This window comes from Rhamphochromis longiceps, linkage group LG13 (assembly GCF_057381845.1).
Source record: "Rhamphochromis longiceps isolate RC_006_pf linkage group LG13, R_longiceps_female_GT1.1, whole genome shotgun sequence".
Taxonomy (NCBI): domain Eukaryota; kingdom Metazoa; phylum Chordata; class Actinopteri; order Cichliformes; family Cichlidae; genus Rhamphochromis; species Rhamphochromis longiceps.
Window position 1 is genome coordinate 27,005,373 of NC_140569.1, and position 27,569 is coordinate 27,032,941.

The window sequence follows — 27,569 nt, forward strand, 5'->3', positions numbered from 1 at the left end:
AAAGATTTTTCAGAATTTTGCATTCTGAGAATTCAGAATTTTTCCGCCAAGGATGTGGATTCATGAAATCTAAAAAAACAAAACAAAAACATAATTCTCAAAATGCAGAATTCTAAGAAAAGTCAGAATTCTCCCCTTTCTTTTTTTCTTCAAAAATTCTGAATTCTCAGACTTCATATTAAACATTCTCACTAAATTCTCAGGATTCTGAGATTTCAAAGATTCACAATTATGAGAAAACTCTGAACTGTATAAATGTTCTTTATTTCCTTCACTGGCCCTAATCTTCCTCCTTACAGTTACGATAAGTTAACTTTAGCTCAAAAAAAGACTGGAAGCTCAGAAATGGCAACCTTTATGTTGTCCAGAGCTAGCAGAGGCTGCATGTCTAAAGCTCACCAACATCGAGATTACGTTTTATCTCAATAAACGGCAGAAATTAAACATTACAGTGCCACGAGTACTTTCATGAACTGCTTTCTTGGCCTGAGGTATTGAGTTCCTGCAGTTGTGTGCAGGAAGTAGTCCTCCAACACGATAACAGCTCATCACTGTGTCGGTTTAAGCATTGTAGCTTTTTAAGAGTCAAACAGGTATGGTAGCTTTCCTTAATAAGGCTCAATGTCATTGATGTAGAAATTTCTAAAAGTTATAACTCCAAAAATGATGGACTGTTATGTATGACGCCCATTTTTATGAACACAATGATGCTTAAAAGGTTGTTTTAGGTCTGCCTACTGTACAGAAAGTGGATTACAGTCAGAAACACCTAAATTTGTATCAGTATTGAGCAATCAAGCATGATTAACTATCATCAGAATCACATTTCAGTTATGTTTGTGTACAACATAATTAAAACCGTTATTTAGAATCATGTGTAATGATGGGTTGGTCACATGTTTCTTATCTTTCCACATTCCTGCAGCCTACACCCAATGTCCATACTGCATTTAATTATCTTTTCTAAAATGTTTACAAAAGTATAGTCCATACACAAAGTATACACATAAAAGAACACCAACAATCAAATAATGAGCAAGCATGTGGACACAGTGGGGTGGAAAAAGTCCCTCTTAACAGGATAAACCAGACCCAGTGAGGGTCAGCCACATGCCACATCGTTGGGGACACACTGGGGTGAGGGAAAAGAGAAAGTAAGAACAAAACAACCAAAGAAAGTATGGTGAATTTACAGGAAATCAAATGTGATCTTTTTAAAAAAATTAAAAACAAGGACCGCTCAACCTGACCCAAACACTTGAGCAGTGGTGTATATTGTATGTTGTATGTAGTTGTATCCAGTGTTGGTCAAGTTACTTGAAAAAAGTAATCAGTAACTAATTACTGATTACTTCCCTAAAAAAGTAATCCCGTTACTTTACTGATTACTTATTTTCAAAAGTAATTAATTACTTAGTTACTTAGTTACTTTTTAAAAACACGATTTACAACCTGAATAGGTGATAAAGCGATAGATCTTTCAGCCCAATTCTACTTTTTCTGCATAATCCATCATACAAAATGTAATCAAATGGAAAAGTCTCTTTTTAAAACTTGTTTTATAACCTTTTAACGTTACAAGTAACGCGTTACTGCCCATCTCTGGTTGTATCTGATCAGAATTTTGTCACCAGTTTTAAACAAAGTCGCAACATTTTAGCTCTGTCTGCAAACAAAATTGAGTTGAACAGTTCCGAGACTGATAGCAAACTCTCCCTAACTCATTCATTTTCTCATATTAGTGGCTCCTATGTGTTTACCAAATCTACATTATGCATGTTTATTAGTTTGTCACACAGTGGCTCATGGTTGCTTACAGCCTGTATCTGTACTTCACCAAAGAGGCGTCATTCAATCCTGCCAGCTGCCTATCGTAGGAGCATTTTAAGGATGACAGACTCCACCTTTGCTCATATCTATTTAACAGTCTCTTCAGTGTCCTGATACTCCTATATGATCTGCTGTAATCAATAACCATGCACTATCATTAAAAACAGCTCAAACGTTTGAAGTCAGTTAGGAAAATCTTGCTCATAGATCTGTAGATTCAGGCCTTTCTTCTTCTTGAAGACGTGCAGACTGCAACGCTGTCTCCAGGTGGAAAACAGGAGTGATACACCTGCTGTCAGGCCTGCAGCTATCAGGCTTGTGATGTTCTCGTCTGTCTTAAAGTGGACAAAAATTATTTTTTAAACTGGCACAAATAATTTGCGTGGCATCTTATTTGATGCAGAACACCTGATTGTTCTGTAAATAGCTGGAAATGGTTATTTAAAAAAAACAAAACAAAAAACAAAACTTGGCTGCATTTTTACAGTGGGGCAAAAAAGTATTTAGTCAGCCACCGATTGTGCAAGTTCCCCCACTTAAAATGATGACAGAGGTCAGTAATTTGCACCAGAGGTACACTTCAACTGTGAGAGACAGAATGTGAAAAAAAAATCCATGAATCCACATGGTAGGATTTGTAAAGAATTTATTCGTAAATCAGGGTGGAAAATAAGTATTTGGTCAATAACAAAAATACAACTCAATACTTTGTAACATAACCTTTGTTGGCAATAACAGAGGTCAAACGTTTACTATAGGTCTTTACCAGGTTTGCACACACAGTAGCTGGTATTTTGGCCCATTCCTCCATGCAGATCTTCTCGAGAGCAGTGATGTTTTGGGGCTGTCGCCGAGCAACACGGACTTTCAACTCCCGCCACAGATTTTCTATGGGGTTGAGGTCTGGAGACTGGCTAGGCCACTCCAGGACTTTCAAATGCTTCTTACGGAGCCACTCCTTTGTTGCCCGGGCGGTGTGTTTTGGATCATTGTCATGTTGGAAGACCCAGCCTCGTTTCATCTTCAAAGTTCTCACTGATGGAAGGAGGTTTTGGCTCAAAATCTCACGATACATGGCCCCATTCATTCTGTCCTTAACACGGATCAGTCGTCCTGTCCCCTTGGCAGAAAAACAGCCCCATAGCATGATGTTTCCACCCCCATGCTTCACAGTAGGTATGGTGTTCTTGGGATGCAACTCAGTATTCTTCTTCCTCCAAACACGACGAGTTGAGTTTATACCAAAAAGTTCTACTTTGGTTTCATCTGACCACATGACATTCTCCCAATCCTCTGCTGTATCATCCATGTGCTCTCTGGCAAACTTCAGACGGGCCTGGACATGCACTGGCTTCAGCAGCGGAACACGTCTGGCACTGCGGGATTTGATTCCCTGCCGTTGTAGTGTGTTACTGATGGTGACCTTTGTTACTTTGGTCCCAGCTCTCTGCAGGTCATTCACCAGGTCCCCCCGTGTGGTTCTGGGATCTTTGCTCACCGTTCTCATGATCATTTTGACCCCACGGGATGAGATCTTGCGTGGAGCCCCAGATCGAGGGAGATTATCAGTGGTCTTGTATGTCTTCCATTTTCTGATGATTGCTCCCACAGTTGATTTTTTCACACCAAGCTGCTTGCCTATTGTAGATTCACTCTTCCCAGTCTGGTGCAGGTCTACAATACTTTTCCTGGTGTCCTTCGAAAGCTCTTTGGTCTTGGCCATGGCGGAGTTTGGAGTCTGACTGTTTGAGGCTGTGGACAGGTGTCTTTTATACAGATGATGAGTTCAAACAGGTGCCATTCATACAGGTAACGAGTGGGGGACAGAAAAGCTTCTTACAGAAGACGTTACAGGTCTGTGAGAGCCAGAGATTTTCCTTGTTTGAGGTGACCAAATACTTATTTTCCACCCTGATTTACGAATAAATTCTTTACAAATCCTACCATGTGAATTCATGGATTTTTTTTTCACATTCTGTCTCTCACAGTTGAAGTGTACCTCTGGTGCAAATTACTGACCTCTGTCATCATTTTAAGTGGGGGAACTTGCACAATCGGTGGCTGACTAAATACTTTTTTGCCCCACTGTACATAAATAGCTGCAAATAACTTTCTTGTTTACAAAACTTGTGCATAGGTTTTTAAAATTTACAATTTATAGTTGCATTTCAAGTTAATGATTCATGAAACATGTTTGTGGTTGTTACTTTTTTTTTTGTCTGATTTTAGATCATTTGTGTTAATACAATATGACATGTGAGGTTGTGCTACTTTTTTTTTTTTTTTTTAAAAAAGTAACAAGTAACTATAACTAATTGCTTTTCCAAAGTAACTTGCCCAACACTGTCCATCACATCATGACATTTCCATAAATTGGCAAAAATATTACATTACAAAATGCATAGAAAGAAAATAAAGTGGATTCTTTATTTAATACTTCTTGAGGTCAGCTCAAGTTATATTATGAAAAAGAAAAAAAAGGAGAAGAAAAGAAAAGAAAAAAGAAAAATAAAAGGAAAAAAAGAGACGTTATATTGTGAATTATTGGAAGGTTATTCAGATTAACACAATAATAATCTAGAACAATGTGCTTGAGTGTTCACTGTGTTTGTTTGGCTCATAATGAACTTTTAAAAGATGAAAAGTAAGTAAACACCCAACAGCTTTCAGTCATCAATTTGCTTTACAGTCAGTTTATCTTGTGACAGCTTCATGTGATGTTTAACAGGTGATTGAGTGAAGTGTAAATGTGCAAAACTAACCTATAGGCGGCAGCAAATGGCTTGCCTTGTGCCTTCTTGCTGGGATGACTGTCAGTTATCCCATTAAAACAGAATAATCCAGGACAGAGAAACTGACACTTTTTACACTTACTCACGACATTTTTAAACAAATGTTATCTCTAATTTCTGCTTCTTACATTTTCACAACAGACTCATTACTTCAGGTTCAGCAGTACAATTTATAGCAGTTATACAAAGTTGTAGTCGCTGTACGTGAGAATCTAGCTAGCGCTAAAGAGGAGGAATCAAGAAGGGTAAGTATCAGATAATTTCACATATCTGTCAGTTCAGAGAAAGAGAGGGAGACAGAGGGAAGGTGGTGCACTAACATAACAAGACAAGAACTATAACCAAACTAAGTACACGAAAATAACATACACAGCAAATGACAGAAATGTAACTAAAAACAAGGCACTGACAAAATCAGACTGGAAGTGCACACTACAGAGATGTGCTGGAAAATATTATACTGAAAGGATGAAACACTGAAGAGCAAGAACATAAATAACTTCATAAACCCAAGGTAAATCATGAACTCACAAAACTCAAAATACTGGGTCAGTGAACCAGGAATCACGACAAGGGTGTGTTAAAGCTAAATGGACTAAAACTGAGCACTCAAAGTGCTTTTTATACAACTTGCCTCATTCACCCAGGCACTTTTTTCTATGTAAGTGCTTTCTATCTATCATTCACACACATTCATAGTCCTACGGATCCATCCATCAAAGAGCAACTTGGAGTTAGTATCTTGCTCAAGGATCTTTGGCATGCAGACTGAAGCAGACGGGGACTGAACCACCAACCGTCTAATTAGCAGGTGGCCTGCTCTACCTTTTGTTCCATCTCTCTGAGTTTTGTGAGTCAAGTGTAGAACACAAACAGTTTCCTGTTGTGGAAAAATAAATTGAGCATCAAAACCAAACTGATTTTCTGAGATATACTGTATTGAAAGAAAGTTATTGAGATTTATTGAAAGGGATCAATCCAGCCAGAGCAGGGTTCATACCAGCAATGACAAACAGGCAAAATAATAACGGCTCCTTTATAGTGTAGGTACAATCTTTGTGTTTATCATTATAAACACAGTTTATAATTAGTTTATTACAGATAAATAACAACAGTACACTGAGGTTTAATAAGGTGAAACACACATTTTTCTACTATATTTCCACCCTTTTAATTATTTCTAATCACTCTTGTAGTATAAAATTTGTATGCAAAATATAGCAGTAATAAGAAATCCTCTTGTTGGAGGAGGGCGCTCTTTCACCCCTCACTCTTTCGTTCCAGCATAGCTGTAGGTTGAAAGGGGAGAGCACATTGTACACCCTTGTTGTCTTCTTCATCGTCAATATGGAATTTTTTTTAACCCTTTGGGTTATTACTGTGGTTCTGTAATCCTCTTGCAATGGCTGACAGGGACCCAAGTGGCACAGCCTTCAACTTTGACTCCTGTCTGGATTGTCAGCAGTACCTGAAATGGGCCATTCCACCATTTCTCATTCCAGCTGGTTCTCTGGAGATCTCCGATAAGCACCCAGTCTCCTGGTCTGAAAAGGTGTAACTTTGTTTTAGGTGGAAGGGCTGCTTGAACCATATGAATATGTATATGAATGGCTCACAGGCCCATGTGATGCTAGAATGCCTTTTCAGCTGCTGCTACTGCTTGCAGTTAAAGGAAGGCCTGCTGGTCTTTGTCCTTCCCCACGTTCCTGCAACAAAACATCCACCCTTTTCATCCGCTGTCTGGGTGAATAGGTTTATCAGGATAGGGTGATCCCAAAGTAGGTGCAGTCTGCAGTGTCAGTCAAAGCTTTGTCTTCACAGCATGCTTAGGTGTCCACTGGCAGAAATATGAGCCAAAGCAGAATCAAATAATAGTAACAATAATAATCAAACAATCAGGTCACTATGATTAATGAACCTACTCTGAGCTAATGCTGAGTTTGTTTGGATGTTTTGGGAGGAGAAAGGTTGGAGAAATGTCTGTATTGGTCTGGTTGGCCTTTTTTTTTTTAAACCAGTTTATACTAATGCTTTTCACAACCCCTCTAAGTTAACTGCCCCCCCTGCCAGTTTCTTTGGCACTAAAAAAACCCCCCTAATGACAACATTTTATATCTGTTTAATCAAGTGTGCCTACAAATGAAAAAGATCATGATTCTGATGATGCCAACCATTTTATATCTATACATCTACCATCTACATTCCTGTCTACGGATACGCGTTTCATGTCGATCTGGATAGCGTACCGCATTGTCCCTGCTGTTTCATGGGCGCTCCCTGGGTAGACGAACACTGGAGGTCTCATGTTGTGATCTTATCACATGAAGGAATATGCTCCTTTCCCCCACAAAAAACATCCCACTGCTTTTAATGACTTTTAGTTTTAAAGTTTTTATTACCCGACTGGAGCACTGGTTCCACCTCTGTGAGGATTTGATGATTATTGACTTGGACCTCTGTTGTCTTGATTATTTGCAGTATGACTGTGACTCAAAAACATGGAGCTCTAATGCTGCTACTGCTTACTACCGCTTCTGAGTTTGTTGCTGCAACCCCCCCAAACATGAAAAATAAAAATCTGTCAATACTAACTTTCATTACGCTCTTTGGCCCCCGCAGTAACATTTAAAGGTCTGTGCTCTTGGGCCACTTACAAATTACACTGGAAAATGTAAAGGTCAAGCTGTGAGAATGAAAAACACACTGTAACGTTAGCTTAAAAGAAACAAAACATAGCACAATCTCCTTCCTCTGATAAAATTCCCACTTTTCTGAGCACTTTTTGTACAAGATGTCTTTAGAAAGTTACAAATTAGCATCAGACAAATTAAATTTACCCACCGATCCATTTGAACCATGCTTTCCTGTGGAGTGGTAAATTTTGCATTTACCTAGGTTCAAATTAGACCAATGTGGAAATGTGTTACATGTATTCACTTCTAGTTTTTATTTTCCCTGGATGTACAACCACACCATCTACTGGCCATTGATGTCCAAAGAAAAATACATGACTCAAAGGTTTGTAGAATTTATTACAATCCCAAGATCATAAACAAAAAGCAGCAATTAGACAATTATGTACAAGTCTATTCATTTTTTAAAAATACTTATGACAAGTTTCAGGTACCAGCCACAGCTTGGCCTCCTCAGTTCCATCTCTGTAAACTTGCTTTGACGCGCAGTGCTTTCCCGGGTCAGTCTCTTTACAGTACATGTGGAGAAGGTGGACACAGAATATAGTTTCTCAAACAGGGCCTCCTGATGACCACATTTTTTGTGAACAGACTCTTCCAGGGCATGGTCTGAAGAACGGGAGTCGTCTTGACATAGCACAACCCGCTCCTGAGCTCAGCGTTGTGCTATAAAAAGCCAGCACTGTGTGACGGCATCCTGTGGCTTCTTGTTACTCTCTCCCTGTTTCCTTTTCTCATACAAAAACATGTTTGGATCCATCAGGCAGAGAGGTGGGTATAACGGTGTTTTAAGACTTTGTGAGAGGTGGCGGCGGTAGTAGAAGAGGGCGCACATGAGGAAGGTGCATCTAGGTAGTAACATCTGAAGCAGTTAACACTGTTTACTCTGGCAATGTGATATGAGCAGAGGGTAGAAGGCTGTAAAAGTAGCGCCTGCTGCTGTAACTATAAATGATAACTTTACTTATGAAACACTGTGCACTTGAAAGAGTGGAAAACGTTCCGCTACTGTAGACGACGTCTTTCACAGTTGTTACATCATCACATGGTTTTATTCTCTCAGGTTTGCAAAGGACCTGGGTAACTTACCTCATGAGAATAAGTTTGAGTGATGTTGCTGCATACCTATCGACTGTAGAACGACAACGATTCAGGTCTTTGGCTGTGGGTAAGTAATCGCAGTGGGAAATGTACTGAGAGTATTATCCTTCAGGGACTCCTTAACGTTACTCTATTTAAGGTGGCGGTGTTAGGCATGTGGCTGCAGCAATAGGGGTCTCCTCGCGCTCTGACCGGGTCCTGCTCGGCCAGAGGGCAAGACGCCTGATGGATGCTGGGTGGACTTGCACACAGTGCTACTGCAGAGAGTGCATGAAGCTGTCCAGGTTGTACTCTGAATCATACTGCTGCTGGTCCCACAGCTCTCCCAAGCTGTCCAGCACTGACTTCATGGAAGTCTTTCCTGAGGTTGATGACTGCTCGCCCTTCTCACCTTTATCCTCCTGAAACACATTTACAGACAAGGGAGTTCAGCCAAACACAGGGGAAAGATGCGTGCATGTGTTAGTGGAGAACATAAAAATTTGACTGTTATTAGAAATCAGTAACAATAGTACAAACACTAGAGGACAGAGCTGCTCTCACCTTGTCGAGTGTGAAGAGGTTGAGGAGCTGGTCTGTGCCCATGCTCTGCAGGCTGGCGTTCTCTTGGCTTATAACAGTGTTAGCGATGCTCATCTTGAACTTCTGCAGTCCCATGATCTTCTCCTCCAGCGTACCTCGTGTGATCAGCCTGTACACGTTCACCACCCGTTTCTGCAAAAGACAAATGGAACGTACTAAATGCTTTCATGCCAATCTAATTTCAACTGCTTCTCTTTGCATCACTAGCTTTAGACAGCAGCAGCCTCTTGATACAATCCAAGGCTGATCCAATGTGAAACTAAAAGAAAGTCAATTCTTTACGCGGGATTTGATTGTGCAATTTCAGTGTCAGAGGAAGGTTAAGAGTCATCAAAACAACCTGGACTGCCTAAATCTGTCTACACACTGATATTCTGCTGAGCAAGTGTGTTCAACAACAGTACCTGTCCTATCCTATGGGCACGGTCCATGGCCTGCAGGTCCCTCATTGGGTTCCAGTCATGCTCCACAAACACCACGGTATCTGCACCAGTCAGGTTCAAACCCAGACCACCAACATGGGTGGTCAGCAACAGCACATCTATTGATGGGTCATTGTTAAACCTGAGGCACAGAAAGAAGAAATCCTAGTCTTGCATTCATTTAGCAAACTCGCATTGAGCAGACTTCTGTGTTTGACAGCGAGCAACTGTACAGATGAGCTAACCTGGAAACTATAGAGTGACGTTGGCCGGCCTGCACGCTGCCATCCAGCCTCAGGTATGTGACGGTGGGCAGTCTGGGTTTCAGCAGGTCATGTTCAACGATATCCAGCATACTCTTCAGCTGACAGAAGATTAGCACACGATGTTGGGCCACCACTGCCTCAGTGGCCCCCTCTGATCCTCCACCACCACCAAGTCCGCAGTCCAACAGCAGCTGAGAGCAGAAACGTGTTAGACTGAAGGCATGGGGCATCTTTGAAATCAGATACAAGTGAACGGTTGGATAACTGAATACAACAAACATCCTTATAGAATCTCTTCTTCCTACATATCTTTGTGTAAAATCAAAAAGTTATCAGGATCAAACACTTGGTCCACGGAAGATGTGAGAAAGATGACCTGAAGAGTGATATCTCACCTGTTTGAGAGCAGATAGTTTTGGCGCGTGCTGAATGTCTCGCAAGCTTGAGTTCTGTCCTGCCAGCTGCTCAGTGATGCGTTTGTACTCTGGATGCTGAGGGGTCAAGACCAAGCTGGGGTGGTTACACAGCTTCCGCAGGTACTGCAGCGCCTTAAAGAATGAAGACATAAACCCAACTATTAACACGGCGAACCATCAGCAAAGGAAAGACTGTTAAAAACTCATGTAAGGTTTTATAAGATGCAAATAATAAAAAACATTGATACAGATTTTAAGATGTCAGTCATCAGGAGGACAAATGAGGAAACCGTGTGACACTGACAAGCAAGAATTTCCTCACTGACGAGTCAAATCTCCAAATGTCAAATTTTAAGGGTAAAAGGCAAAAGAGAGATTATAAGCCTACAGTTTTCATGAGCAGGCCACTGTTTTGTCTGTCTTATATTCTGCCATGGTGTGGAAAATATGTGGGGGGTATGCAGGCACCATATTCTACTGCATAAATATTTAAGAAACATTTGCTTTTCCATTTACCAGAAAGGAACAATTCAAAGCTACACATTATGGTCAGGACAAACTTTCTTCACATATGAACCGCAAAGACCACATTTATCAAACCACACATACCTGGAAGACATGGCCTGTGGCCTTCAGCTTGGGCTTTTCCTCCTCCTCTGTAGAAGCTACAGAGATGCTGTCATCCACACTGGCCTTGGCTCTAGACTTTGCAAAGTCTTCATACAGCTGAACCTGCAGGCAGTGACGAAGCCAAAATCAATAAAACTGTGCCACTAACAAGTTTTACCAGCATGGATTCCAACCAAGACTTTGCAAACACACATTCCAACTACTGTTCATCATACTAATGTGGAATGTCTCCAAGGTCATTATGGGTCAATACCTGTAGAGGGCTCAGGTTGCAGTAATAGTCCTGAATTATTTTAGGAGGAAGATCCTGGAGGACATCCTCCTTCATCCTCCTCAGAAGGAAGGGTAGTACCTGTCGATGCAGGGCCTCCATTGCCAGGACTCCTACATGGAGAAGGCAACATTAATGGTAGGCCACATTCAGTAAGAGTAACCAGATAGAATGAGAGAAAATCTAATATCTGAAAAAACAAACAAAAACTAGGGGGTTCACATACCTGCCTCCTGCTCCCTCGATGAGCTTTTGGCGTCTCGGCTGGCTAGGATTGGTTTACCGTAGCGTGCAGCAAACTGCCTTTCTGTTCCGAGGAAGCCCGGCATTAGGAAGTCGAACAACGACCAGAGCTCCAAGACATTATTCTGAAGTTAGAGCATTAAACATTATTCCACTCTGAGCTGCAGAAAACATGGAAAGAATGGAAATCTCCATTTCCTTTTCAGATCACAAAGGAAGCCTCACCTGAATGGGCGTTCCTGACAAAATGACTCGGAAGTTGGCAGCCAATTGTTTTATGGCTTTGGACAGTTTGGTTTTCCCATTCTTGATCACATGACCCTCATCGAGGATACAGTAATTAAATTTTATATTTCTAGAAAAGTAAAAAGAAATAAAATCACTTTAAAATGCAGAACAGAAAACACAAAAACAAACAGAAAAACAAACAAACAAAAAACCTTTGGAGTAGCACTCACCTAAAAAAATCTATGTCATTTCGGACAACATCGTAAGAGGCTACAACAAGATTGTGTTTTTTCACTTGGTGTTGCAGCCTGAAAAGAAGTACATGTTTACTTAGCTTCAAATAAATGCATTTATCTCTACCCACACACAAACTGTTCTTCCTCACTTATTCAATTTTACAAAAAAAATGAGAGCATGAATCATTCTCCTGCAGTCAACTCTGACTAATCCTTACCGCATCCGCTCTGTAGGAGGCCCAGTGTAGTGCAGCGGGTTGAGGTACTCTTTGGCGCAGAACTTGCCCACTTCGTCCACCCAGTGGCCAGTCAGCGTGGGAGGACACACCACCAGAGAGGGCAGGGGGCTGCAGTCTGCTGCTTTAGTCTTGGCATATTCCTGTGCCCTGAAGCGCGCGCGCGCGCGCACACACACACACACACACACACACACACACACACACACACACACACACACACAGTCACAATTTCTAACACAGCGCTTCAAACATGAGACTGGATCAGAGTTTTAAAGGTCAAAGATCAAAGGCAGCTTTAAGAATGCACCGAGCCTGGACAGACCACCGCTGGTATTCAAGCTGTCAAACCATATTCTGTCTTTTATAGGGCAATAAGGCATGTGGACGAGTAATACCTATAAAAATTATTCTCGTGGAGGTTACTCGTGTTTTGTCTGCATTTAAACCACATTAAAAATGGGCGTAAAACAACTCACACTTATTAAGCCTCTGACAATGACTGCATAGAGTAGCATAGCACTGTTTAAACAGATAATATATTTGAGCACGTACTCCATCTCTGTAACAGTGCTGTTAGTACCTGAGGTAGTGATCGCCTGCCAGAATGCAGATGGACTGCAGCGTCTTGCCGAGACCCATGTCGTCACATAGGATCCCATGCAGCTTGTATTTGTTCAGGAATGCTAACCAGTTCACTCCATCCTGCAAGATTAAACACACCAACGCTCAAATACCACAACACTGAATATCAATGTTTCACTGGTTAATCATACTAATGATTAGACAAAAGTCATCAAAACAATCTCTTCAATGACACCCATCAGTTTCAGTGCCTATGAGTCAGTTACATTAGTGATGCTGAGGATATGGCAGCGATTTCAGCAACATTTCAAACAGGATGTCTTCACTTCTGTATTACAGAGATAGATTCGTTCTCAGTAGAGCTGCTAGAAGCCAGTTCAAAGAAGAGCCAGCACATTTACTTAACCTCCATTTGACTGCTTTAAAATTTACTGTAAAGTAAACCATTTGTTGTCAGCATCTCTATCTATGTTGCCAGCCTTCCGCATTTAAGGGAACCTCAGTCTTTAATGTGGCAGAAATACGGTCACACTGGAGGTGATGAGACTAAAGCACTAAACTGTTCCAGAAGTTGTTCGTGTGTCAAAATATCCACAGGGTGGGCATCCTTAAACGTGACACAAACCTGCTGGTACTTCCGGAGCTCTGCTTTAATGGGCACCGGGATTTTGTAGTTCTCCAACTTTCTGCCATCTAGCAGCTGCTCCAGGAAGTGACGTTCTCTAGCTTTCTGCCGGATCAGGTCAGCAGACATGGCAGGAGGGTCTGGTATACCCGCCTGGTAGAAAAGAGGAAAATACATTACTCAGAGTCCAAACCAGAGGTGTCAAACATAAGGCTCGGGGGCCAAAATTTGCCCAGCAAAGGCTCCAATCCTGTCCACTGTACAGCTGTGGAAAATGTAAAGGTAGGTATAAATTCTGGACTTTCACAAGTTTTACAGCTTTCTTACTGATCAGGATTCATGGCGACAGATTTACTAAAGTACTATTTCTCAGCAGAAATTTTGAGGCAATTGTACTTCTTTTTCTAATATACAGCTACCCCAGGGATCAAGTTTGTACTTAAACTTCTATACCCTGTATGTAGGTCACAGTGTAAAAGGAGTTTGACATCCCTGATGTAAACATTAAATAATTATTAAAACTGCACTTTAGCCTGCTGTCTGGGTGCTCGTACCTCTAGTGGCAGCAGGCGGATGAGTGTAGCAAAGCACTGTGTGGCCATGAAACGAATGCTGTCGCTGGGGTCGCTCATGCGGCCTAGCACTGGTACTACCAGCAGCACGATGTAGGGCACAATGTCCACATCCAGCTGCTCCATGACACCTGCAGGAGTCTTGGTCAAGGACAGTAAAATACAGCACAGGAATACACTAAATAAAGGCACAAATAAATCAGTTCTGGAGTGCTCTTATATCAGAAAGGTAAAAAAACTGAAAGGTAATGTCACTGAAGGATACAGGCTAAAGCCTCGATGGCGCCTTCTTGTTTGGTGCAGTCATCAATAGCAGCTAACCAGGGTAATACACACTCAAGGAAACTGTTCATGGTCTCCAGTGTGGCTATCTTGCTAAGCACACCAACACAGCGTGCTGCCATGTGACGTACTGCTGTGTATGGGTGCTGGAGGCAGGTGAACAAATGGGGCAGGTGTTCCAATAACTGCAGGAAAAGGAAAAAAAAAAAAAAGTCCAACAATCTCCATAAAATGTCACGGATTCCAAATCCATGATAATCATAAAAAATGACCAAAGTAAATCAGTCAAAATGGATCAAACTTACCAAAGGCTTGAGTTCGGCAGCCATGGCTCCTGCCATGACTTCCAGTACTTGTAGAGAGTTGACCAATTCCTGAGCTGCAGCGTCGCCCCTCTCCAGCTGGGCCTGCCTATCTACAACACATGAAACACAATGATTCAGAGTAACAACTCTGTACATCTTAACGATGTGAAAACATGGAAGGATATAGAGAATCGGTTCGGTGAAAGGAGGCCTTTCATTCCACTGATCACTGAATCGTGAGACTCTATACAGCTTTTCGTTTCTAAGATATCTACAATTAAATCTAAAATAGCACAGTTTATGTTCCTAAGTGACAGTTACAGGTCTATATTGGTGAAAATCAAGGTGACGATATTTTCACCAGTGTCTATCAAAGATCAAAACCTGATCAACATAATCAACATACCAATGCACTGATTTTCTGTTGCCACTGACGTCAGTGGTCCCACCGTATTCTCCCAAAGGTATGGCAGAGACTTTGTGAGGTCTGCACCAAAGTGCCGTGCAATAGTTGTTAGGGCGAACTCTGCACCTCGTCTCTGAATAAGAAATGGCTTCCTGCTCTGAAATGAAAGAAAAAAAGACCAAGAACAGTAAAGACAACATGGCGTTGTTGGTTTTAAGCTCAATGTGTTGAAAATGTACTTTAGTTCTTCTGTACCTCATCATTCTCTGAGCTGATGGTGCTGCCAGGAGGAAGCTCTGTGGTTGGGTTTTTTGGCGCTTTAGGAGCTGGACCCCTCTTACTGGTGATGGCAAACGCAGCTCTTTGGTGGCGATACAGAGTGATGATACCTCGAGATTTATTGACCGTGTGATGCATGCCGTCTTTCTCCAAGCCACCCCCTGAAAGCATGACAATTAAGAAAACCATCAGTGTTAACACATGATTTTTATATTCACGAGTCAAACCTTTTAAAACATCACTGAAACCCCAAATTTAAAATCCTGTTTGTAGCTGACAGACTGAAAATAGAGCCAAGCTTCAAAAGGTCTCACCTTTGGCATTTTCCTGTGTCGGAGGTACGGGGCAAGCAGATGAGGGCGTGGTTGCAGAGTCCACACAGGCTGAGGCACAGAGGTTTTTGATGATCTTAGGGTTGGGGCACGGCGAGCGTCCGGCACACTGTTGAAGCAGCTTGGCTATAAAAGAGGCAGCATAACCTTGGATCAGGGTGTTCTCCTCCCTCTTGATGGCCTCCATCAGAGGCCTGACGAGTGGGTTCAGTTTGTCGGGGAGCACCTGCAGGTTAATCACGGCACAGGCTGCGATCATGTGCACACGCAGATGCAGCTGCTGCCATTCTGTGCTGGTCTCCATCACAGTCGCTTGAGCCTGCTGCCGTTTGCTGTCCAGGGCTGGCCACTGTTTGGACTTTACATTAAACCCGGCTGTTGACTCTGCAAAGATGGTGGTTACCTAGGGAACAAGCAGGAGGGGGATAAAGGGTGTGATTGAAAAAGAGTCTGATGTGTTACAGAGTGCAATATCCATTAACCTTCGAAGCCAAGAATTGTTACAGTTTTTGATCAAAAATCATTCATGGTTTTGTTGAGACACCATACCTAGATGACAAACATGCTGCAAAATCCTAATAAAGATCACGGTGCTTCACCAATCTGATAATCGTGTGTCAAAGGTTTATCAGTGCACATGTGTGTGTATTGACTTACCAGCTCACTGGCTTGATCAATGGTGAAAACATTACAATTGAGGCGGTCCTTGAGGTCTATGTTGGCATCAGCAAGCAGTGCAATCAGCTGCTTGCACTCATTCTGCATGCGTGTGAAGGGGATGGCGATCTCATCATAATACAGCTGCTCAGACAGAATGGCCAGAAGACGAGGCAGCACGGTGGATGACACCGACTGACAATCCTGAAAAGATACGAGAGAAAACCTTTCAGCTTCTGAAAGCCCGATTCTGCTTTGCTGCCAAGTCAATAAATCTTAATCTTATTTAACAAAAAAAAAAAAAAAAAAAAAAATCTCAACAACTGAATTTTACCTTCTGCAGTGCAGCCCAGTCACAAAGCACTAATGCCACTGCGATTCGCTGCAGGGCAGACTTGGAGTTGAGATGGAAGAGCAATAGCTGAGCCAAAGATTCTGCTGGTCTGATCTCCTGGGATGCAGCATTGAGTTGAGGGTCACAAATACACCGACACAAAGCCCCCAGCAATCTGGATTACACAGGTACAAAGAGAGCAGTCAGTGCAAACGCAACCTCGATCATTTAGTCAGCAATTCCAGTTATTTCTTGAGAGTTAAAGATCATTAAGTTAAAGAGTTTTCTTCCCATTATAACTATGAAAACTTACTTGGCAGCCATAAGTCGAGCACGAACTACTACATAGTCCCTCGTAACTGGGTCATCTGTCACCGTCTCTGCACCCGCTATATATTCCTGAACAGTTTCCTTCACCTGACTGCTTGCTTGACGTCCCTTTGTGCCACATTTATCCTGTTTGAACAACATGATATTAGTTAAAGTTTGTTTTATTTCAGAAGATGCCAAATCTACATGTTTGACGTGGTTTTAAGAGTGGAAAGACACCTTCTGTAGACATTTGTCCGCTTCCCTTCTTTTAACACTATTAGTTCATTACATGCAAAGCAAACCTGTCCATCCCAAGTTCTTTTTATTGTTCCTCAGTTCCGCCACACCTTGTTAAACCGGCATTTAAGCCACTTGGTGGGTGGGTGCACGCTTCTGTGTGCCAGTGCATCCCCTGTCTCTTATTTCCTCCTCCAGACGGTTAAGGTTTAAGCTCCACTGGCTCAAAAATGCAGAACATGGCTGTAAGACTCTTATTGTCTGCCAGTCTGTAACCTAGCAACCACAGCAAGGTGCACTGACTTGTGTGATAGGGAATCTGCATTATTTGCATGAACCCATTGATAAAAATAGAAGTGGAAACACTGAATCATTCCAAATTATGTCATGCTGACCTTTTGTTTAAATGTATCATATTAATTCCTGTCACTGTAAAATTGCTCCTTCCAACTTCTAAAACAAAAGATACGCTGAAAATAAAAGTTTTTATGTGTATAAAGATAAAGTATACAACCTTGGAGCGGGCTTTTACTTCCAGCAGCATGTTCAGGTCTATTGGAATGTGGGAAGCTTGCATCATGAGACAGAGCCAGGCACCCATCCATGGACAGCTGGCTGCTACCACATACTGTTGGGGGGCCTGAGACAGCAGCTCCATCCACACCTGCACATAAAAGACGCAGATTAACAATGCAAAAAAATCAAAGTCTCCCATATGTGCTATCCAAGTATAAAAAAAAATAAAAAATTTAACATTTACATTAAAAATCAACAATACAGCATCGTCTGTATCGTTCCAGCTGTGTTTTATAACCAAAGTTGGACAGAGTTTGTCATTTAACCCAAAGTAGTTAGGTGAGTCATGTAACAAACCTTTAGGATCAGTTCAAGGATTTCCTCATTGCTCTCTAGTATGCAAGACTGGAAGATATGCCGCAGCATGTCTTGTAGGATGGGATTTATCCACACTGCACAGCTCTGGAACAGCAAAACCACAAAAACGCCACCTTATTATTAGGGATGCAATTCAGTTTAAAGCTGGTTTAAGAGCTAAAAAAAACAAAACAAAAGAAATATTTTGCTCATATTTTTGTAAATACATGTAGATGTACTATCCGATTATTATTGTTAGATCTTTACCTGGTCAGCTTTAGACAGTAGTGTGTAAAGCGTTTCCAGTGCTGCTCGTCTTACTGATGATATAGTGTGTCTCAAGAATGGCCATACCCGAGGAACCAGAACAGTTAGTGACTGCTGCATGCTGGGATGAGAAAAAAAAAAAAAGGGTCATAGCTAAATTGTTGGCGCTCGTCTAATTTTGTGCTTGTGGTTCTGTGGGGTGTATTGTCTGTTTGTGCCCTTTTATGGAAAATTAGGTCATTTAAAAAGTGTTTAACACAAAGTACTGTTGTGAGTTGGCTTTCACCCCAAGTTACTAATAATGTCAGTTAATGTCAGGTCACTGACAAAATTCTATGACAGCACTTAATGCTCTTATGAAGACACCCTGCAAAAGCTGTGTATGGTTTGGAGTCAAGGTTTGAAATATGGAATCGCTGGAACCAATTTCTGGTATTGTGAGTCTCCTATTATTCAATAAATCAACAGTATTTTTTGATATATTACTTTATTAGTCTCTTTTTTGCATAAGCTTGAAACTGACCTGCATTGTCGAACCTGTGGATAGGTTAGCAGCGAGGACAGCAAAGTCATAATACTATTGGTGGAAGCAGTCAGATCGTCCAGGTCTAAAAGTGCATCCCATAGTGTGTTCACTATGAAGGGTACCTGAGAGACATTAAGTTTTCAGACTAAATTAATAAGCAACAAGGACAGCAGAAAGTTTAACTACTAACAGAATGCACATTTCACCACAGAAATTGAAACTGGTTTTGTTTCACACCTTATTGGGCAGTAGCTGCACCAAGCCCCTGACCACAGGGATGAGGGCTGCAGCTGCCACGGCCCTGACATCGTCATCCAAGTCCTGTAGGCCGTCTGTGATTGCAGGGAGCACACGGGGAAGTAAAACAGCAATCAAGTCCTTTGACACAAAAGAGAAGATGAAAATCAGCATGTGTGTATACAGCATCAGAAAGCGAGATAACAACGAGAACATATGTGTCCAGTCTGAAAAAAGCTTTTTGTCCAAGTATAACACCTCCTGTTCCCCACAATTCACATTCATGGCCACACGCTACTTGAATCAAATACAATGTCGAATCTTGCTATTCTTATTCAAAACTCATCATATGCACAGTGATAGAGATGGTGTACCTGACGAACAGCCAAGGTATACTTGATTCCCAGCAGGCCTCCATGACGCACCTCCCACTGGTCCTCTTTCAGCAGCTTCAGTAGGACATCTACCGTCCTCGAAACACCAGATTCATTCATGTGGCGAAGGGCCACACCCAGTGTCTGAGCACACGTCTCCCTAACAGGAGCCACTACCTGTCAAAAGGAAGAGAGCAAGATTGTGATAGAAAGAGTTAAATCAAAGCCAAAGACACAGATTGAGCTGAGTGACACACATCTGACAAACATAAGTAAAAAGTTTGGCTTCCTCCTACAGGCTAAACATGGTAACACACTGTCACAATCAGACCTCAATTCCCTGCATCTGTGAAGTCCTAGTTTATCTAGTTTATGCTAAATTAATAATTTACTGAGAATTTACTTTAATTTCTTTGAAAACAGTGATTTTGGAAGGAATTTTATAAAGAAATGTAGCACCCAATCAAAAAAAAAAAAGTTTATTATATACATGTCACACTTAAAAAAAAAACAAAACAAAAAACAAAACAACCCCCCCCCCCCAAAAAAAACAAAAAAACAAAACAGTAACCTTTAGCATTGTCCCTACACAGCCTGCAAATTCCTGGAATGGAGAGTGCTGAACCTTTCAGTAAGGCGCGTAAGGGAATGTACAAAGGAGTGGAAAAACTCTAGGACAAATATGTTCAAAAAACATTTGTTGATAAACAAACAAACCTACCTCATCAGATACAAAATCGCCAAAGCGGTCCAAAGCAAAGACACACAGCAGCCGGATGACCACGTCTTCTATCCATTCCTGATGCTGCCGTAACATCTGCATCAAAATATCAGTACAGTCTGGGTCATGTCCGATTCTCACTCAGCTGTTTAAAAAAAAAAAGAAAAAAAAAAAAAAGCCTGAAGATGTGGTTGAGACCTACCTGTTCTGCAGTGCTTCCCACCACCTTCCCTCCCTCAGCACCATGGGACTTGAGGATTTCTCTAAGACCGGTGCCTGCACCATGACGAACCTGAGAAACAAAAACAACACATGTGGTTATTCTTTGAGCCCACTCTACCCCCTCTCATTCAACTTACATTATCAAGTGAAAATAAGTATTGTGTTTTTACCTCCCACGAGGGATTGAAGAGGTCATTGCAAAGCTCCTCACAGAAGCTCTCCAGAGGCCACTCGTTCGTCTAAGGAGAAAACAATAACGCATCAGCTATTTGACACTGTCATCTATACCAGCTTCACCGACTTGTTTCTGATTGCTTACCTCCTCGAATAGACTGGAGTTATCCGGAACGTTGTCGACTAGGATCTTATGCTCTGTTGCTGGTTGCTCAGTGACTACGTTGGTGGTTTTTCTTCGTTTCTCCTCAGGTTCACCTTCAAAACTGTCGTTACTAAAGGTTAAAGACAAATGAAAGTCACAGGATATGATAACTCTCGAATCTTAAAAAACTGTAAGTACGCTGACAAAAAAACCCCAAAACAAAACCCCATGTAAAATACAACACATGCAATCTTCCAAACATACAGTTTTGATTAGAATCCAGAATATATAGATAGTCCTACCTCTTTTCATTAGGATCCATGTCTCTGGATCTTTGCTTTGCTACCAACTTGGCCATCCTCTTAGCCTTATTTTTCTGACGACTGCTCATGCCTGGTCGGAACTCTGAGTCGATCAATTCAGCTGCCTGAATGGTCTAAAAAACAAAAGAGTGGTGTTAATTAAGAAATTCCTCCTCTAGTGAATCTCAAAGTGGGGATACTGTTTCAAGAAAACTTTCCAATTATAATAAACAGCAACTCTAAGCTGACAGCTGTTGAGTCTGTTTCCACAGGCCCCGCTAGTTTAGAGACTTATTCCTCATGAAGAACGAAAAACAAGACAGAACATCTTCAACCGGTCTTTAACTCGCTAACGAGGGAGAGCTTTGGTCAGAACCAGGTGGTGGAGCATAATGCTCATCACCTGTCTCTAGCCCAAATCCTTCAAAGAGCAGCTCTCTATTGACAAACTGTTACAATACACATCACAGCACAAGCACCTCCCACTGTAAAACCCCCCCAATGGTGCTAAGACAAGGCACTGTGTATGTGTGTGTGTTCCTGCTCACCAAAAGGATCATAAAAGCAGGAAGTGTACAACACAAGAAACAGATCTTTCAGATACAATGTATCTACAATAAAACCCACGTCAGCCTCACCCAGCACCAAATTGGCTGGACAGGTGGTCAGAGACAAAGGAATGTCTTTGATTCTATAGTTTGAACTAAGACTTTACAAATTTAAGAAACACAATGACAACATTCAACAATTTGACTTAACAACAGCATTCCCTCTGCCTATTCACACACAAACCATTTTAATTTCCTCATCCTGTGCTTGACTTTCTGCAAACAAGTGTTCCAGCAAATGAAGAACCATAGTGACAGTTTCAACAACTGGAAGCTGCCACAAATATTGATGAGGCAGAAATAAAAAAAGATGATGAATCTACTCTATTGCTATGCCGTGCATACTCACAGGAAGCGTGCAGAACTTCACAAAAAGGGCCCACGACATGAAAATCAAACTACATGACCCATTTACAAACAAAACAAAAACAAATCTGGCACAGACAAGTTTTTAATACTGCAGTGCAACAGGTATAGGTATAAACTGCAATAGCATCTTTTAAGCCTAAAAAGTTCTGGCTACACTGAGAGATATGTTTAAGACTTCCCTTTGACAATTCATTAAACTCAAAGAGACAAAATGTGTGCTAACATATGGTGACTCGAGAGGTCCGAGTGAGACTCACCAAGTGGTTTCCGGAGCTGGATCCAGCTGTGGCTTTGCTTCCGTGTGCTCTGAGGGCATTGGGTTGACAGGTATAGTCCAGGTCCTCGTCGTTGAACAGCTCATCTGTGTTCATCCCAATAGCAGCACCCATATCTAGACCCAACTTCTTCTGAAGAAGCTTTCTCTGGCATGCAAGACGTTCTTTGGGGTCCATCTCACCTGAGAACAAATGACAGGAAGTTGGCTGGAAACTTTAGAAACTTTGGCTCAAAGTGCATGTAGCTGACAAAAAACCCCCCAAACAAACAAAAGATTTACGTTAAACAACAGACAGCATTATGAATGGTCTTGAATGTCACACTGAACTTGTTAAATTTAGTAAACAGTAATATTGGGACCAAGAATGAGAAGTCAAATGAGGCCAAAGGGAAACGACATTACGTGCGTTACGACATACACAGGAACTACAAATTCAAATGACCACCAAAAGATAAGAACGAACAACTTTCTCCTTTCAAACTGTATTCAAATTTGTAACAAAGCAGTCTTAATGGTCAGGTTTGACTGGCATTTGTCCAAACACATTTCAACCTGTTACAATGGTCTTCATTTTAAATCAAAAACTTATTAGATAATGTCTTTCCTCAATGGAAAAAAACAAGCAGGAAAATGCAGATTTAAAATCTTCCACTTTGGTAAACGCCACATACAATCAGACAAGAGGCCGTGCAGGTTCAGACGTGTGCATGGGAGAGGGTGTAAGAGCATAGATGTTATTGCAGCTGAAATAATATTTGAAGAGTCACTACAAACCAGTTTTGTCATCCTGCAGCTCAAATTCGGCCCCAGCAGATCCCAGCAGAGATGCCCCGTGTTTCAGCAGGCGGGAGATGTCAAAGTGGTAGAAACTCAACCGGTCGCAAGATGTTTCTTCTGGAGACAGGTCTTCACAGGACTCTTTACAGAACAAACACAAAGTTTCATAATATTAAATTGTCATTTCAAATGGTGTAGCCAAGTGAAAATGAAAGGGAAGGTGCAATATTCAAATTGTAGGTAAATTAGCACAGAGCATATAACACAGAGAAGGTTATAACTCGCAAAAACAAAAAGACAATGATGCAACATTTCACTATTTTACAAAAAATATTAATTAGTGTGAAACTAAACAGACAAAAAGACATCAATTTGGGGCATGGACACCTACTTTAGGCATCTTTTCCAGTTCACAACAGAGGGCATCATGTGTTAAACCAGTATGTATTCAATTACACCCTTAAGCACCTAATAATTAGTACGCAAGTTTTCACACAAAACAGTCACTTTATGAACTGATATGAAACCTAAGTCAAACCTATGTGGTCTGAATTTTTTCATAAGCATGTTTGACCAAAAGAATAGATCACTTCACAAAAACAAATGATTATTGTGATGCATATACCTCCAACTCATCACTTAAATATTTTAATGAGAAGGCACAAATGCTCACCTTCTTTAGGCTTTGGAGCTGGTTTCCATTCAGGAATATTCTTCACAATGGCCTCTACAGCTTGGCCTGCTGCTATACGGGTGTCCCAATTGGGACTCCTTAGATAGGTCAAGACCTTATAAATGACAGAAAAGAGATTGCATTGACTCTTTGTACAATTGGCTGCAAACAGAAAGTTTTAACAGATACAGCCAAAGAGGTGTACCCAAGATAGCCATATTTTAAGACAGCTGCTGACAAAAACAAAAACATATAGAGTCTGATCTTGTGATGCACAGGAATTACTTGTACATAATCTGACATTGTTATTTGAAAATTTGCCCATGTTTAAATTGAGCATTCATCACTGCAACTTAATATACACCTGATTGTAAACTGTGATAAGAGAAAAGCGCCCCAGTTAAACCCCATACAATCTCACAAAGCTCAAGACTATAGGATTGTTCTGTATACAATAATGAAGCTCAGCTCATTAATCTGGTTGGAAACACAGATGCCTTAAGACATTATTAATATTCCACACATCTGAGTGTGAGAGCACTTATGGATACTCAGGCTGGTATAGCCAACAGGGTTGTTTAGAAAAAACAAACAAAGACGACATTCTGATACTGCTGGGTTTTCTTTCCCTTTAAGTCCCAACTTGAAGCTGAGAAAAAGTTCACCAGCAACTACACAAAAACAGTTGCAGTCTGCATAACCAACTCTATTTGGACAGCAAACATGCAAAGCAAATATGGCGTCAAGTCACCAGAAGCATTGCACTACTACAGACAACTTAAAAATATTGTTCTTCTTTTGCAAGAAATTCTCAAAATATTTGTCACATATGTACACATGAATATACACAGAAAAATATTTTTTCTGCTCGATAGCCTGTGACAACCCTCACAGCTAATCACAATTATATGAAAATACACACCTTTGATAAGAGGTTATTAAGCTCATGTGGGTGGAGTTTAACCACTTCTCCAAGCTGCTGGGCTGCTGCTTTCCTGGTTACTGGTGTGGTTCCAGTGTCGAGCAGGATAAATAATCGGTCAAGTCTAAAGACAGGTTACAAGAAGCACACAAAAGAAAACAAATCAAGGTTGAAAGTAGTCAGTAGAACATCAGCGTGGACCTTCTTGACAGCCACTGTCCAGTCAGCAAATTACACAATGTTTAACAGTGGCAGCAGAACATTAACCTGTTGGATCACTTAATGTTCAAACATGATGTAATGAAGATTTAAGATACTGAAAGCATTTTTTTCCTAAGAATGAAGCTCTCAATGTTACCCATTAATATAATTGGAGTTAATTTAAAATTAATTAATTAATTAAATCTGCATCATCCTGGAATTTTACGATCAGTCCATCTGTTTTTGATGCTCTACGGTGCAAATAATTAAAGATGTAAACTAATTAAAAGAGTCACTACTTTATTTTCTTGGCTTTGCACCCAAGCAACCTGCCTAATGATTCCAGTCTTTCACCAAGGTCATTAGCAGTCTATTAATAAAGTGAAGTGGATTAGGGATGTGCAGATATCCCTTCAGGTTCTACAAACACTTAATCTGGACAAGAGATGAACGCACACTAATATACACACAACACGTGGACTCGACACAAATTTTAGAAATTCTGTTTACAACAAGAATATTTGGAAGAAATCAAACGTCTCTAAAAATCAGTTTTAAAATTTGGACTTAAAAAAAAAAAAACTATCATCGAAGTGTGACTGTTTAGGTTTCTAATATTAACATAACTGGTTAAATATTAGAGAAGTATACTTCTCTAATATTTAACCATTGTTGGAGTCATTTACTTTCAGAACTTTTCCAATGCAGCATTTGCTTTGGAATGCAATGGGCTTTTCTTTTGTGTTTTTTAAAATCTTTCAGATGTGGGTGTGTGATTTTCATGATTCACTCTGTGTAATGAACTCTGAAGGCAGAGGAGGTAAGAAGGATGCCCCCCCCCCTTTTTTTCCCCCCCTTCTGTGTGCAGTGTTCCTATGTGACCCCTGTTTAGTGTGCTGTTATGAAAACTAAACTAGCCCCTGAAACACACTTAAGTCAAAATTATCCCTGCCATCTCTGTGTTTTGTTACAATGCAAAGGCATGAACTGGAGCACTTAAGAAGTTTCATAAAGGATCTTCTTGATCTATAAGGAAAACCTGCTGGGCTGGAATCAGAAAACTGGACTTACATGCCATCAGCTACACAAGAGCCGTGAAGTCTTCAGTACCAGAGAAACAACATAACAACAATCCCCCAACAAACTATAGGTGGACTACACCTGAGTGTATTTACGGTTGACTTACAGGTGCAACTGTTCCGGACACTGACATTAACTGGTTGTGCATGCAGAGGCGGCTAGCCAGTGGTGGCATCTCTTGTTTGCAAAGCAGCTTTACTGACATAACTCCACAGCAACGTTAATTAACCTGTACTTAACGCCGGCATCAGCAGAGTGTTACAGAGTACTGGGATGTATTTTAATGTCGCACCTGAAAGTGAACACGAGCCCAAACTTACGTTAACACTTCGAGGGATATCACAAGAGGCGACCAATTCACACTGTAACATTACACTTGCTAACGTTTGTCAGGCGTCGCCATGCCATTCTCTTCCTAATCAAAAGCTAGCAGGTATTAGCAAGCCCGCTAGCTAATAGCAAAAAAAAAAACCCTGGGATAGATAAACAGAGCTACTACAGACGTATCTTACCTCGATACAGCCATGGTCAGTTATTGTGGGCACTTCAGCGTCCTACATCCAACAGGCACCCGACAACTTGAAACTTTTCTTGCTACGCTGTTTCCAGTACGACAGATAACAGCAGACAGTCATTAGCTAGCTAGCAGCTACCGCTAGCTAGCCGAGGCCCCAACAGTGTGCTTCTGTCTACCAAAGAGAGAGAGTTCACAACCAATTCATGTCTTCAAAGTTGCCCCGGTCGTCTCTCTGCTGTCTTCTTCCACAAAATATCGCCAAGTACCATTAACATAAAGCCCAGTTCACCCCTCAGAACTCTTCGCAGATAAATATTTTAACCTGATAAGATTTAAAGAGTTATTTTGTTGCACGTTGAGGACGACCCAGAAGACTGTTTTTATATGAGGAGCCATCTTGCATTTATTCCTTCCTCCATAGCAGGCGGAGGCTGATTGGTTACAAGGGTCGGAGAGAGCCAATCAAAACACGCGTTAAAAGAGGAAACGAATCGAAAGGGAAAAAACACCCGAAAAGAATACTTTTTTCTTCAGATGTGTCTATACATTGTTGCACCTTATATTGCTATAGTTATTTTTTATTCTATATGTTAGCAGCTTATATCATATTAACATATTAACAGCAGAATATGTGTCATAGTTATATCATTGATTGAATTTGCATCTAGTATAAAATTATTTAAGATGGATTTTTTTTTTTAAATGTTTCAGTGTATTTCCACAGAAATTGCAGACATTTCTCTCAGTCGTGATGATTCAACGTCTCAACTGAGCTTGAGCTGACCATGGTCCTGAAAGGTTCATCTTCTCAGTTTCTTGCTTTTCTTGTGTCTTCTTCCTTATAGAAGCATGAAGAAACACTAAAGGGGGCTAAAACACAAACACTTTACTTCCAAGGTAGCTGTTCTCATGAATACAAGCAAAAAAGTGGCGACTATCATTTCTCAGTATGTCTTTAAATGACACCTTTCATAGCCTTTAATTCTGTCAAAAGTGTGATTATTCAGTGTTCATGTGTGGTGTAGCCACTTTCATCCCAATATGTGGCCTTTGTTTTTCTTTGCAATGAGACATAAAGGATGAATTTAAAAAACCTCAATTGCCTTGTCACAGACCACAGGATTCGTGAAGTGCTGTCATACAAATCAAGCTTCTTTGTTTATTTTAAGTGTAGTTTTCTAGTCTATCAAGCATCTACAACAATATTTTTTGTATGAGAAAAAAAACACCAGATTGCAGATACACAAGCTGTCACGTAGACTAAGCACAGCATGCACAGTGCACAAAGAGTTTTAAGTGTCATGGATAGTATTATAGATAGTACTGTAAAGAACTCAGGCCTTTGGAATTATTTCAATTCAGTGATTTGAACCTGAAATGATTTTTTATCACATAATGAATATCCTGTCTTTTTTCAGATTTTTTTTTTGTT

General features: G+C 40.9%; 1 protein-coding gene across 1 annotated transcript; it reads right to left on the minus strand.

Moving 5' to 3' along the window:
• Positions 1-7,545: 7,545 nt before the first annotated feature.
• Positions 7,546-26,541, minus strand: btaf1 (BTAF1 RNA polymerase II, B-TFIID transcription factor-associated). The gene is made up of 38 exons (XM_085428814.1): positions 26,133-26,541; positions 24,340-24,463; positions 23,418-23,532; positions 22,742-22,885; positions 21,948-22,147; positions 20,714-20,847; positions 20,412-20,541; positions 20,263-20,331; positions 20,073-20,162; positions 19,867-19,966; positions 19,150-19,322; positions 18,776-18,916; positions 18,536-18,660; positions 18,013-18,133; positions 17,746-17,850; positions 17,387-17,536; positions 16,637-16,779; positions 16,324-16,498; positions 15,990-16,193; positions 15,315-15,735; positions 14,977-15,161; positions 14,722-14,878; positions 14,316-14,425; positions 13,994-14,195; positions 13,711-13,859; positions 13,157-13,309; positions 12,530-12,651; positions 11,929-12,096; positions 11,705-11,782; positions 11,472-11,601; positions 11,230-11,371; positions 10,986-11,116; positions 10,712-10,834; positions 10,082-10,234; positions 9,666-9,877; positions 9,403-9,562; positions 8,960-9,130; positions 7,546-8,817 (listed from the first exon to the last, which is right to left on the minus strand). Exons 1-38 carry the CDS (start codon positions 26,144-26,146, stop codon positions 8,671-8,673), a joined length of 5,571 nt encoding a protein of 1,856 aa, XP_085284940.1. The 5' UTR covers positions 26,147-26,541; the 3' UTR covers positions 7,546-8,670.
• Between the last annotated feature and the right edge of the window lie 1,028 nt (positions 26,542-27,569).